General features: G+C 36.2%; 1 protein-coding gene across 3 annotated transcripts in view; it reads left to right on the forward strand.

Moving 5' to 3' along the window:
• Positions 1-13390, forward strand: part of ppp3cca (protein phosphatase 3, catalytic subunit, gamma isozyme, a) — a 50629-nt gene extending 37239 nt beyond the window's left edge. The window contains exons 12-14 of one of the 3 annotated variants that reach the window (XM_052107559.1): positions 1784-1881; positions 5698-5724; positions 10507-13390. In XM_052107559.1, the coding sequence (XP_051963519.1) occupies positions 1784-1881; positions 5698-5724; positions 10507-10670 (289 nt within the window). In that variant the 3' untranslated portion in view covers positions 10671-13390. The remainder of the gene's footprint in view (positions 1-1783; positions 1882-5697; positions 5725-10506) is intronic. The other 2 variants (XM_052107576.1, XM_052107568.1) reach the window with 2 other exon arrangements.
• Positions 13391-13743: the final 353 nt, after the last annotated feature.

The following is a 13743-nucleotide window of genomic DNA, read 5'->3' on the forward strand; positions in this document are numbered from 1 at the left end:
AGGATTAATTTTATTGTTGAACAAACACAATACTCTGTCAATCCAAAATGTTATCGAACCTCAAACCTGATTGATTAACAAAGAAAAAGTGAGTTTTGTCTTTCTAAGGGAAATATATAAGTTTTTCAAAAATAATTCAGTGACCTATAATAGCCACCCTTCTTTCAATAACTGCCATGAGCCTTCCATCCATGTAGTTTGTCAGTTTCTTGATCTGTTCACGAACAACTTGTGCTGAAGCAGCAACCACAGCTTCCCAAATGCTGTTCAAAGAGGTGTATTGTCTTCCCTCACTGGAAATCTCACATTTGAGAAGAGCCCACAAGTTCTCAATAGGATTTAAGTCAGGTGAGGAAGAGGGCCAAGTCATTATTTGTGCCTCTTTGAGGCCCTTGCTGGCTAGCCAAGCAATGGAGTACTTGGATGCATGTGATGGAGCATTGTCCTGCATAAAAATCATGGACTTCTTGAATGCTGAGGACTTCTTCCTGTACCACTGCTTGAAGAAAGTACTTTCCAGAAACTGGCAGTAGGTTTGGGAGTTGAGTTTCCGTCCATCTTCAACTCTAAAAAGTTCAACTACCTCATCCTTAATGATAGCAGCCTATACCAGTACCCCTCCTCCACCTTGCTGATGCCCTCCACCTTGCTGGTACCCTGTGTCCATTAGTGATCCAGCCACGGGCCCATCCATCTGGTCCATCAAGTGTCACTCGCATTTCATCTGTCCATAAAACCTTTGAAAAATTCAGGTATTCAGGTATTTCTTGCCCAATCATGACGCATCAACTTGTGAATATATTCAGTGGTGGTCGTGTTTCAGCCTCCTTGACCTTGACCGTGGCCATGTCTCTTGAGTACTTGACACCTTGTACTTCTGGACACTCCAGGTAGGTTGCAGTTCTGGAATATGGTGGCAATGGAGGATAATGCGTTCCTGGTAACTTCACGTTTAATTATTCTCAAGTCTTTTCAGTTATTTTTGCACCACAGTTCACTATTTGCAACAAAACATTTGATTGTCCGGTGGTCACGCCTCAATAGTTTAGCTATTTCAAGAGTGTTGCATCCGTCTGAAAGACATTTTACAATATTTCACTTTTCTGTGCCAGTTAAATCCCTTTTTTGGCCCATTTTACCTGAGGTAATGAAGCTGCCTAATAATTATGCACACTTTGATATAAGTGACTTTCGACACACCCTCCCTCATTACACAAATATATATCACCTGAAAATTATTGAATCCAATAAGCATTCAAGTTTATGTGGTTTGGAGTTGGAAAATTTGCATGGAAATAATGATAATATCAGAATACTCACTTGCCTAATAATTGGGCACACCGTGTATAGCTGCCATGGTATAAACGGTATTACAGAATTGACCATATGACACATTTCAACCTTTGCACATTATATAGATTTAACTGTTTGTATACAGAGCAGGAAAAGCCTCAGAAAATAAAGTTGTGTTTTATATTGCCACACACACACACACACACACACACACCTTCATTAGGAGTAATGAGCCAGCATCAATGAGTCATCATGTGGAATAGCAGTCTAATTATATTAGACATTATTCCAGATGAACAATGTCGTAGATAATAGAGGAACAGAGGATATCTTGAAGTCTTTTGTCTCTTGGTTTCCGAGCATTATTCAGATTAGGTTGGCTCTGCAGCAAAAGTTTCAAATTACCATATATTTCCTGTCATGCCCCCACCCCATGCTAATTGATTATGTGCTCTTTAGTACTTTTGATACAGTTTGTGTTGTGCCTTAGGGAAGAGAGCGAGAGTGTACTGACCCTCAAAGGGCTCACTCCAACTGGAACACTACCTCTAGGAGTGTTGTCTGGAGGCAAGCAGACCTTACAGAGTGGTAAGTGAGCATGTTTGTGGTTTGTCTTGGTAGGTTAGTGCATGTGGGTTTGCTAATGTGTTTAAGGCCACTCACATCCAACCCAGATGCTCAAGCCATACTGGGTCATCACATGTGATGCAGTCTAAATAACCCAGCACTTGGAAAGAACCAGCACATGAGTTTTGGCATGCAAGCTGCCAGTGATGTGATGTATTTATTTCCCTCATTCTGAAGTGCATCAGAGCTTATAACAGTAGATATACACTACCGGTCAAAAGTTTTGAAAAACTCATTCTTTATTCAAATGTCTTTTTTTTTTCACATTTTAGAATAATAAAGTATGTTTTAGAATAGTAAAGTCATCAAAATGATGCAATAACATAAATGGAGCTATGGGAATTATGTTGTGACTAAAGAAAATCCAAAATAAATCAAAATTGTATTATATTTTAGCATCTTCAAAGTAGTCACCCTTTGCCTAGAATTTGCAGACATGTACTCTTGTCATTTTCTCAACCAACTTCTTGAGGTATCACCCTGAGATGCTTTTTAAACAGTACTGAAGGAGTTCCAATCTATGTTGGGCACTTATTGGCTGCTTTTCTTTATTATTTGGTCCAAGTCATCAATTTCAAAAACTTTTTTTATTATTATATTTTAGTTTTATAATGAAATAAATTAATATGGTGGCACAATTATATTTTTGTCTACAAAACAAATTTCAAACATTTAAGCATACGCCTTCAGATCAAAAGATTTTTAAGATCATGAGAAACATTTCAGTCAAGAGTTTCAAAAGGTTTGACCAGTAGTGTAGATGACGGTAGTGCTGACCACCTCTATTGCATGATCTTTTCTGAACTCCACCAGACTGTTAAATTCACTACTTTGAGACTTTACAGAGTTTAAATGAGTTTTATATATATATATATATATGTGTATATGTAATATTATTATTATTATTATTACATTGCAGTACTAAGAGATGAATGGAGAGAATTGTGCATAATTGTCGTGATAATTTTACAATGTAAAAAAAAAAACATGAACTTTTTAAAGTTTACACTATTTGCCTATGGGTGGTAAAAAGCCTAATTTGTAGGCTGATTTTTTGCCAAGTTATTCAGCAACCTGCCCTACAGAATGCTCTGAGTATGCTGCTAGCCAATCAGAGGGTTATTGTCGTGAGAGATGCATCATGTCTCACTAGATTGACCTGTCCTCTGTGAGTGGGCAAAACTGTTGGCGAGGTGTCCAAGACCTAGCTAAAGGGCATTAAAGGTCAATAGCATAGATAACTTTGAGCGAGTGTGGAGTTCTGGGATTTAAACAGAAGAGGAATGGAGTGAGAAAGGGAAATCAGAGGGAGACAGTGGGTGGATGTCATCATTTGAAGTACATATTGAAAACTAAGTGACCTTTAGAGACCAGCTTCATGTCTGTGTGGGTCGAGAATCAAGCCACCTAGACCTGAAGAATTGAGAGAAATATTATAGAAAATGTGAAGCTATTGGCCTGATCTTCAGGTATCTTCGCCTACCCTATTTAATACCAAAATCTGCCTTCGCTGTGATAATTGGACATTTCCAGCAATAAACATGCAATTAGCTGCTCATATTCACCTGACATTATAACAATATGCCACAAGAGGTTGTAATGCTTAACCATGACAAAACTCACTGTAACACACAGACTGAATTGGAAACAGCAGTATGAAAAAAGATACCAATGTTCTATAAACAGTTAAATTAAATGTGTAATAATTGGGTGTTTCTTCAGGCATTTTAATGACTGTGAACTTCTAGAAATTGAAGTCTCCCTTGTTTTTTTTAAACTCTCACTATTTTTTTTAATCTTGCATACGAACAATGTCCAACAGTGTATGTATATGCACTCTAGACAATTTATGTAATTTGTAATTTTATGTAATAAAAAATTTAATGGAGAATAAAGGAGAAAAAAAAGAAAATAATTCAGTCTCACAAAAAGTCTAACAAACTATTATGCCTGAATGTATATGTTATAGTCTTATTGTGTCCTGTATGCAAAATTCATATTTGGCTGAATGATCTGATATACACAGAAAGTGTTTGAAATAGATAACGAAGAAAGTAAGATAAATAAATAGATTATTTATTAATTAATTACTCTCGGTTTATATATAAAAGAGATTGGAACATTATTAATATTACCGTCATCATCATTTTACAATTTGGATAAAGGTGAAATAATAATAATAAAGAGTGAGTTGGTGGGGGAACAAATGTAAAAGTGCAAGGAACATTAAAAAGAAGAATAAGGAAATAGTTACTGTACAAAAAAAATAAAATAAAAAAGAAATGAGAGAGAGTGAGGGGACCAGCATAATTCTGTAGAGTCAATTGTTGAGCATGATGTCCTGCTGTAATTGCACATTGTGTATATCCAATGCTGTTATGAGGTGGTTTTGTGGAGGGATGCCTTTGCTTTCCCTTAGTCAAGGTACCTTGGCGGGATCTTCCAGAGCATGGGTTCATAATCTGGTCGTGTCTCTGCCATTGGTGCCTGAATATCAGTATCGGGGAGATCCACCTTTGGTGATGTGTCTCATCCAGGTGTCTTAGCTCAGCCTGACACTTCTTGTTGTTACTGGTCTCTCTCTCTCTCTCTCTCTCTCTCTCTCTCTCCTCAATAAAATAATAATAATAGTAATAAGTAAATAAAATAGGATGATTGTTCAAATATAGAGATATGATGATAATAATAATTGCAATGATATCTATAATAATAGTAATGATAAAAATTAAGAATCATAGCAAAATAAGTATGAGATAGAGATTTATTGTTGATGCAGAAAAAAAGGATAGAATCATAGGTTAAACAGAACTATGACAGAACAAATCCATTGAACAAAACTATGGATTTGTTCATTAGTATTGTGTTGATTAAAATTAATATGAACTTGTTTTTTTTTTTTTTTTTGTTGCATTATTCGAGTTCTGGAAACAATGCATCTTTTTTGTTATTTTGACCAGTTGTCATTTTCTGCAAATAAATGCTCTAAATGGCAATACTTTTAGTTTACAAATGTTGTCAGTACATTATAGAATAAAACAAAAATTTCATTTTACTCAATCATAGACCTATAAATAGTAAATCCAGAGTGGACATTTTTGCATTGTATTCTTAATGTAGCAGTTTACTATATTATAACCTACTATTCTACCTCATTAATGCAACCATTTTCCATTTAGTTATATAATTTAGTAATAATCAATATTCAAGTGTAATCAAATAAAGAGTAATATTGTTCATTAACCTTACTGTTGACTGTTTGCATTTGCCAAGCAATGTTCTAACTTGGTTTACTAATATAGAATGTGTGGTCACAGGTGTGCATAAATTGTAATTCTGCAATGGCTTCGAACATGGCTCATTCAATTACAATTTAGATTAGAATCTACCTGCTTTATAATAGTTGTCTGGAACTTTTGGAATACCATCCTCTTGTTTCAGCTTTAAACATCAAATAGTAGTTGTGTCTTCCATAATTGCTTGCCTTCTGAGGAAATCTTCAAATTGGGGATCAATTCCAAAAAAAGTATTAATAATTATATTAAGAAATGAATCGCTCTTTCCCAAAATAAAAGACTAACTGCTAACTAATATGTCTCACTGTCTGCTCTGTGCATCTCTTGATGTATATCTTGCTGTTTGATTCTTTAACTATTAACAATACTGCATTACTGTGGTGTGATTGTGGGGGTAATATGCTTTGGGTGTTATATAATCACACTGATATAACTTCTCTCTCCATTCATTTTGGGCTACTTCCTGCTGCGCTTGCTAATACAGCCGCCATAGAAGCAAAGGAGGGTCGAGGTATGCTCGCCTTTTCAGGGCAAAGTAGTATTGTGTGTCGTATTCCCATATACTGTGCTCTTTTCCCCTCTGTGTGTCTATTTGTGTCTTTGCATTGACCTGTGTGTAAGTGTATGTCTCAAACTTATAATGGAAAATCTGTATTCTTGCACCACCATCATTTCTCAGATCTTAATAGAATTTAATTGAAACCTAAAAGGATTGCATAAAGGGATAGTTCACCCTCATGTTGTTCCAAACCTTGACCTTCTTCCATGGAATACAAAAGGAGATGTAGGCATAGCATAAGCCTTACTCACCATTTACTTTCATTGCATCTTCTTTTTTTTTTTCTTTCCATACAATCAAAGTGAATGGTGACTGGAGCTAACATTCTGCCTAACAGCTCCTTTTTTGTTTCACGGAAGAAAAAGTCATATGGGTTTGGAACAACATGAAGGTAAGTAAACGATGACAAAATTGTAATTTTACACATTTTGCAATGATAAATAATGGACACAGACACTTGAAAGTGTACATCCAGCGAGGGAATGCGCTCTTGTATCACAGCTTCCAGTCCCAGCTCTGCTCCACAAAATTAATTAGCTGTTGCATGTTGACCAAGGGGGTTTGCTGGTTAGTCCCGGGCCCTGGCTATTGCTTGCTAATTCCCATGCTGCCATCTGATTGGCGGAGAGGCCAAGACCTCCCTCTGCTGAGTATTTTCAGATTCTAATCTTGTTATGACTCTACACTCCTAAGACTGTCTGTTCCTGCTCACGCATAACACTCTTGCTGTAGGCCTCTCACCCACTGCTGTAATGCACTGAGGCTCTGAACTATTGTGCAAACACACACACACACACTGGCATGAGACACACTTGCTCTCAAGACACTGACCTGATTTTCATGTTAGAGAATATAGCCAATTCCTTCAGTTCAGCAGAAGAACACTGCATCTATTTCTCTTCAACATGAGCTGAATGGACACCTTGTGTTTGCTCCGTTAACTGGAACCAGCCATTATTCACCTTGGCAATTGCCTGGTGTGTTTTCAGAAATGCCAGAGGACGTAATAAGCCTGCTGTTTGTGCAAGAAGCAGCTTTCCTGTTTGTCGTTTGGTTGTGTGTTCAGACCCAGCATTTCTTAACTTTTAGAGTTTTACAAAATATGATTGATATATGTGACATGATAATCCACAAGGATTTTGAACTGTATTGGTAGTCAATAAAAATAAAAAAAAATTGCTGTAAATAATTATGTAAATACTATATCATATTTTGAATTTGCACAATCAAGAAAGGTTTTGCTGTCGTGTATTTTGATATTATTAATAATGCATTTTATTTAACAGTGTGTTGTGCGTCATGTTTTGTATAATTTTTTTAATTCCTATGAAACATCCTGACAAAATGCTTTCTAAATGTGTGGTCCACTTTATAAATCATCTTAGTCCTTAGCACCAAATTATTATTTTTTTATTTTTATTATTATTGATGATTGATTGAATGGATTTAGCTTTAACATTTTATTTTTATTTATTTATTTTTTTTAGCACTGCTAATAACCAGCTAACCTTGTTTTAGTAAATAGCCTCTTGTTAGTGGTGCCTGAATTGTATGCTAGTACAGTTTGGGTGCATCTCGGTCATGTCTATAGCTTCCCTACATCGAGAATCAGTATACCGTGAACACTAATTCAGCAGCTAACTAGCAAGGTTGTTCATCCCCTGAGCAATGGGGCACTAATGACTCAATCACCTGTGACACGGTAATGAGCTTGTGCATTAAGGCTCAGCTGGAATTAATCAATAACATCGCTATCGTGCATTTCCGTTGTAGATATTCAAATGTACAGTGTTATTATGAAAGATAAATTACATAAAAATATAAAGGACTGCATTTTTAATCTTCTAACAACGATTGTTTCTCTTTCATGGGCATTATGGATGAAAAACATTACTAACAATAGCTTTTTTAAAGAGAAAATGATGCTTTGACTTCATAGTTTTACGCTTGTGCTCATCTGAGAGTGGTGGTGACGTAATGGGCTAAAGCACATAACTGGTAATCAGAAGGTCGCTGGTTCGATCCCCACAGCCACCATCATTGTGTCGTTGAGCAAGGCACTTAACTCCAGGTTGCTCCAGGGTAATTGTCCCTGTAATAAGTGCACTGTAAGTCGCTTTGGATAAAAGCGTCTGCCAAATGCATAAATGTAAATGTAAATCTTCTAATGACTTGAAAATGACTTTAGAAGACTTCAGTTTCCAGTAAGGGAACATAGTGAGTAATGATGCTCCCTGGTTTTTACGGTGCATGTGGGCATTTTTAGGGAGCAAACATTTCAGTGCACTTGAACGATTTTGCGACTGAGACACCAGTAGAAATGATTACTGATCAGTGCCCAGACTACTGAACTAGGGAGCTGATTGAGATGCACCCATAGTTAATGGGTCACTCAATCATTTTCTTGTTCATGTTTTGCTGGCCACTATGATGGTGTGGATGCAACGCCGTAGACTTTTTTCTTTTTTTTTTTACAGTAGGGCCATATTTGATTTTTGAAAGGAATGAAAACAAGGCTGTGAGGGTTAGACTTACAGTTTCTTTAATAACACACACTATATTAAGCTTCTAGCTGCTGCTTTTTTTTTTTTTTTGCCACCAAATAGTTTTTTCTTTTCAATGCTTCATCAGCGGAACAATTTAAAATACTTTAAAAGTGCACTTAGTAACTTTTGTGTTTGTGTCATTTTGGACTTACACTGACACCTTGTGGCGTGGATGCAGTGTCATTCAAAATCAATAGTTTTTAGTTACAGATGCCATTGTAGATATTCACTATACACAGTCAACCATGATTAATCCAAGAGTGAAAGTGTCCAATATCAAGGCAGTAACTGAGAGTAGTATTTGGCTGGTCATGTGATTCTAACATGGCAGACCCCATGAGGAAACCCTCTCCATGTAGAATAAAACAGCTTTTATAAGGTTACTGATATGACTGGAGTCTTCATCTCATGTGATTGCTTGTGATTTTGTACACAAAACATTTTTTTGTGAGGAAAAACGTACTGAGTGCACCTTTAAAAAAAGATACAATGCATTGATCAGACTGTAAGTCTGTCCCTTAGGGTCTCATTTTTCATTCCCATCAAAAATCAAATATGGAGTTTCTGTGAATAAGAATAATTGTGGGTGCGTAAGTAATGTATTCCATAATAGAACGTTTATGATAACGGGTATTACTGAGCTAAAGTTAGTTTAAGAAGCACCTTCATGTATTTACAAATCTTAGTCAGCAGGGGGTATTAAGTACAACTCCAGCTGAACAGGCAATGCGCTCCTGTACAGGCAACAAACCACACTGCAAGCAGACAGCACAAGATGAGGACACATTTGTGCATTTAAACACAGCTGGACAGAGCGCAACTCCAAATGCAGGGATCCTAAAACGTGTTTTTCAAATTATGTTTAATTTAACAGCATCATAAAAATACTGTGATTATTACGCAACGCAACCAAAGTGAGACACTTCAAAAGCGTACGTATGATGCATGTTTACATAGAGACATCCTTACAAAAGCCCTTATAATCAGTATACCTCGAACAGAATGACAAATTCAGTTACAAAATGTATTTCTGTGGACTGTAGGCCAATGATAGATAGGCTTGTATTCAATGATATTGGAAATAATATATTGCCATCTAAAGCCACTTTTTGTTTTGTCTGATCAATGTTTTACTCAACTTTAACAATTATGTAATGTATTCTAATTACCTATTTATTTATTTTAGATTATACTGTTTAGTTTTTAAAATAGTTATTAAATCGATAGATATTTAATTATATTTATTTTGGGGTCTTTATCCGCAAAGAGTGATATTTGTGATTAATTGCAATTTAATTTGATTAACTAATCTGCAGAGCATGTAAATAATTTGAATAAAAAAATGTTTATCCATTGACAGCCCTAGACTGAATTAATGACCCACTTTAAAGGGTAACTAAACCCCTGCTCAGAGTCTGACTCCACCCACTAGCAATATTTGAAAAATGCTGGAAAAGTGGGCAGACCCCAGCGGGGATAGAGGGGACGAACTGCGGGGGGCGGGCGTGCACCTGAGACCCGTAGTGACGGATTAATTGACAGCTGCTGTCAGACTCTAAAATGGAGAGTGACGCAAGTAGCTTTGCCACGGAGCGGTCTTTTGAAGTCGAGGACTTTTCTCCCCCACCTTCACCTGAAGTGGAGGAGGGTGAATTGTCTGTGGACACAGGGCCGGAGCCATATCAATTCGAGCCGCTGGCTCAAACTACGGTTTTAACTCCCGCATCGCGTCGGCATCCGACGATGCTAGCAAAGCAGCCGCGCAAGGGAGAATGGGGCCAGTGTCTAGCTCGTACCAAGGGCGTGGTGAGCTGGAACCTGCTTAGGTCAGCTCTCACCACGTCACGAACTACCGCAAACAGCCAATAGGAAAATTCAACTGCAGTAGCCATCGTTCAACCTGACGAGGGCAGCACTCAGAAGTTTTTACACCATATATTGTAGAATTAAAACACTTTATACACAAATGTCAAAAAAATTACTTGAATCAATGACCAGTACTAATAAAGCCCCATTCTTACAGATCATTAACTAAAAAAAGTTGGTTTAGGGTTTAGTTACCCTTTAAGGTGTATTTCTAAGCTTTGTTGAGGACAATATAGAAAGTTTACAATAAGCACTCTACTCCACAAATGTTTTCCTAACCACATCTTCTCTTGTTGTTTTCCTTAATTATTTTCCCTGGCAGCCATCCAAGGCTTCTCTCCTACACGGAAGATCCGCAACTTTGAAGAAGCTCGTGGTCTGGACCGAATAAACGAAAGGATGCCTCCTCGGAAGGATGGCCAGCAACCTGACGGTACCACAGTAAAAGCTGCCAATGAAAAAAACGGCACTGACGGGAATGCGTAAGGGGAGATTTTGCACTTTTCCTCTCCTCCGAAGCATGTTCTCTTTCTCTAACCATGTTCACAATGAGATGGTCCCCTCAACCGCTGGATCCTGCAGAGGAGGGCCTGGAATGTGGAGAGGAACCGTTCCACAAAGAGAAAGAGAGAGAGAATTCACTTACAACTAAGTACAACCATCAGATTTTATTTATTAAATGAAATGTATTAGATGTTCTTAATAGCAACATTTTAAAGATGAGTGAACATTTGAAAGTGTGCAAAAAAACAAAGGTAAACAATCACCATGTGTCAACTTTTAAACTAAAACTACAGTTTTGTAACTTGAGGTAAGATATGTGTGTTTCAGATGCAGATCAAATCTTGTTAATCCCAGTTTTCTAATATTGTATGTCATAATGTATTTGGAAAGGGGATTGTCTGACTGAATATATTGATATGTGGTTTCTGCATATGTCCATAAGGGATTTATTAAGAGAAAACAAACCTAAGGGAAATAAGTTGTTTGTCGGAAAAGATTTTATATCTATGAAAGTAAAACTAAACTCTTTAATATAATTCCATATCTCTCCAATGTTGAGTAAAATTGAGACTAAATGAAAATATTTGCTGCTTTGGGTTCCATGTGTTTGTTTCAACATTAATAACTAGCATTTACTTTGTCTAAAATATAGCACGTGAGTTTTGCCAGGTGATACTGCACGTGTAAGTAGCCATAACAGCAATCCTAAATATAATGTTTTTTATTCTGCTTGTGTGAGTAAAAAACAAACAAAAAAAAACATAAAAACAAGTCTTATGAAAACACTGTCATTAACACATATAATTAAAAACATTCCTGAATATTGGTATCTTAAGCTATCATTTGGAAGAGACTACAAGACAAGCATTTACTCCCTCTTCCTCAATTCTTTCTTCTCTTATTACCTTTTTGCTATTTGTTAAATACATGACAGAGGAGATTTAAAATGTCATGCAACAAACCAGTCTTATTTTGTCAACAATGGGATCTATTGCATGTCCATAATCTCATACATGTGAAAGCCAATGTGGGACTTGTTGGAAACTTGAAGTTGCTTTGATCTAGTCATTTTAAAGCCAAAGTCTTATAGTACCATGTTAACTGGTTTATTGTTTTGATAAGTTAGCTGCCATTGCGCTAATGTAGAGCAAATTCAGGGAAATGATGAGCAGGTAATGGGTCAAAATGAAAAATATCGCACTAAATGCAGCAAAGGCATTGTGGATGGAAAACACACCTATATATGAAGCAGCAAGTCATATTTTCCCTTTAATTAATGTCCTCCATTCTCTCACCCTGTCTTTCGCTTGGATTGTATATACAGACTATTGTTTTCATCTGGTTTGTGTTCAAGACATTAACAAAGCATGTTAAACTTGATACAAATGTCACAAACTGACTTTGTGGTTTGAGCTGTAACACTTCTTTTTTTTTTTTTTTTTTATACACGTGGCTGATTGTTTTAACAGAGGTTTAGGGAAAGTTATGGTATGTTTCCACCTAGTGTTTAGCTAAAGAACTGTCCCTTCAAAGACTTCTCACTATCCCTCAAGAGACTACAGGGAAATAGCATTAATATGCCTTGCATGCAATGGTCTTTATTAATTTTTTACAAGCAGAAATCTGTGAACTGCATGTTTATGTGGTTCAAAAGATGGCTTGATCATGATTGCGATAAATGTCTGATGATATGCACATGCAAATCTCCCAATTTCCTTTATGAACTTACTGAATCCCCTACATGCCATGGTGTTTTGCTGCAAGGATTTGACAATGTTATATGTAACATTTTAGACAACACTTAATTTGATATGTTTATGTGGATTATTTTTGACCAATTAAGTTTTTCACTTTTATTTTTTATTTTTTATTTTTTTTAATACTGGACCATTTCTTTATGTGAGACAGATTTGAAAGTGGTAGCTTTTGAATTTAAATTTGAATTCAAATAAAATATTATGACCAAATGTGGTGCCCATTTTAGATGGATGTACTCAGCTTTTAACTAAGAGAAATAAATGTGGAATTCCTTTGCAGCCTGCAAGATCAAATCAGTGCAGCATGTCTGAACACTAAAAAGAAATTTGTGTGCACTATAGATGTAAGTCAAACTAGTGTCACACATGATGAAGCTACATTAATTTGCATGTATTTCAAGGGATACCATTGTAAGTATCTAATTGAACAGCTGATTACCACATACTATTTCCTTTAATACTTTAACAGGATGTGATTTATTAAACCTGGTCTAATTCAATACATACTAGCTACTGCCACTATTGGTCAATGCTGTGCTTTAGAAATCTCAGATAAAGGACCAGAGGCAGTTACAGTTTCTTAAGTTCTTTTGTATTCAAGAGTTGTTTGTCTCTCTAAGTGTGAGTGTTAAAAAGCTGAAATGTTCAGTATTAGGCTTTGACAGGCTCAGTGACTGAAACGCGTCTGTCAGAATGTATAGAAATGTTTATGCACAATTATAGCATAATTATAATTAAAACATGGAAATTGAATTGAGTAATCTATTGTCAAGTACTTGTAATGCGAGGCCACCATAAATTCTTGATATTATGTAGATGTATCACTTAAGAAGAGAAATAAAAATGGAATGCTGAAGTCCTCATGGTTGGTCATATTTTCTTTTTTTTAGAAATTCATCTCAAAGTGATTTAACATGCAAATGTATTTAAATAGCACATCGTTCAATTGTGTTGCAATTCGAATTAATTACAACCACAACTGTGAATGCATTATCAATATTCTTAAGCGTTTGTATTTGATAATAAAAGTTGAACGTGCATTGTAAAAGTAATAAAAACATGTTGCAAAATACAGGTCACTTCGTTATGTGTATTTGAACCCGCATTGAATAACATTCATCCCAGTGAGTCAAGTCTTTTAAAATAAATTCACCAAAAATATTCGTTCAGTCACCATTTCTGCAGATTACGGTCGAATTTCAAACTGAAGTGAGCATCCCTATGCCCTACTCCCTCAGAAGGGCTGAGCCCTTGAAGTGGGAACTCTGAAGGGAGCAGGGCACTGACATCTCATGGAT

Source organism: Xyrauchen texanus, chromosome 3 (genome assembly GCF_025860055.1).
Source record: "Xyrauchen texanus isolate HMW12.3.18 chromosome 3, RBS_HiC_50CHRs, whole genome shotgun sequence".
NCBI classification, from domain to species: domain Eukaryota; kingdom Metazoa; phylum Chordata; class Actinopteri; order Cypriniformes; family Catostomidae; genus Xyrauchen; species Xyrauchen texanus.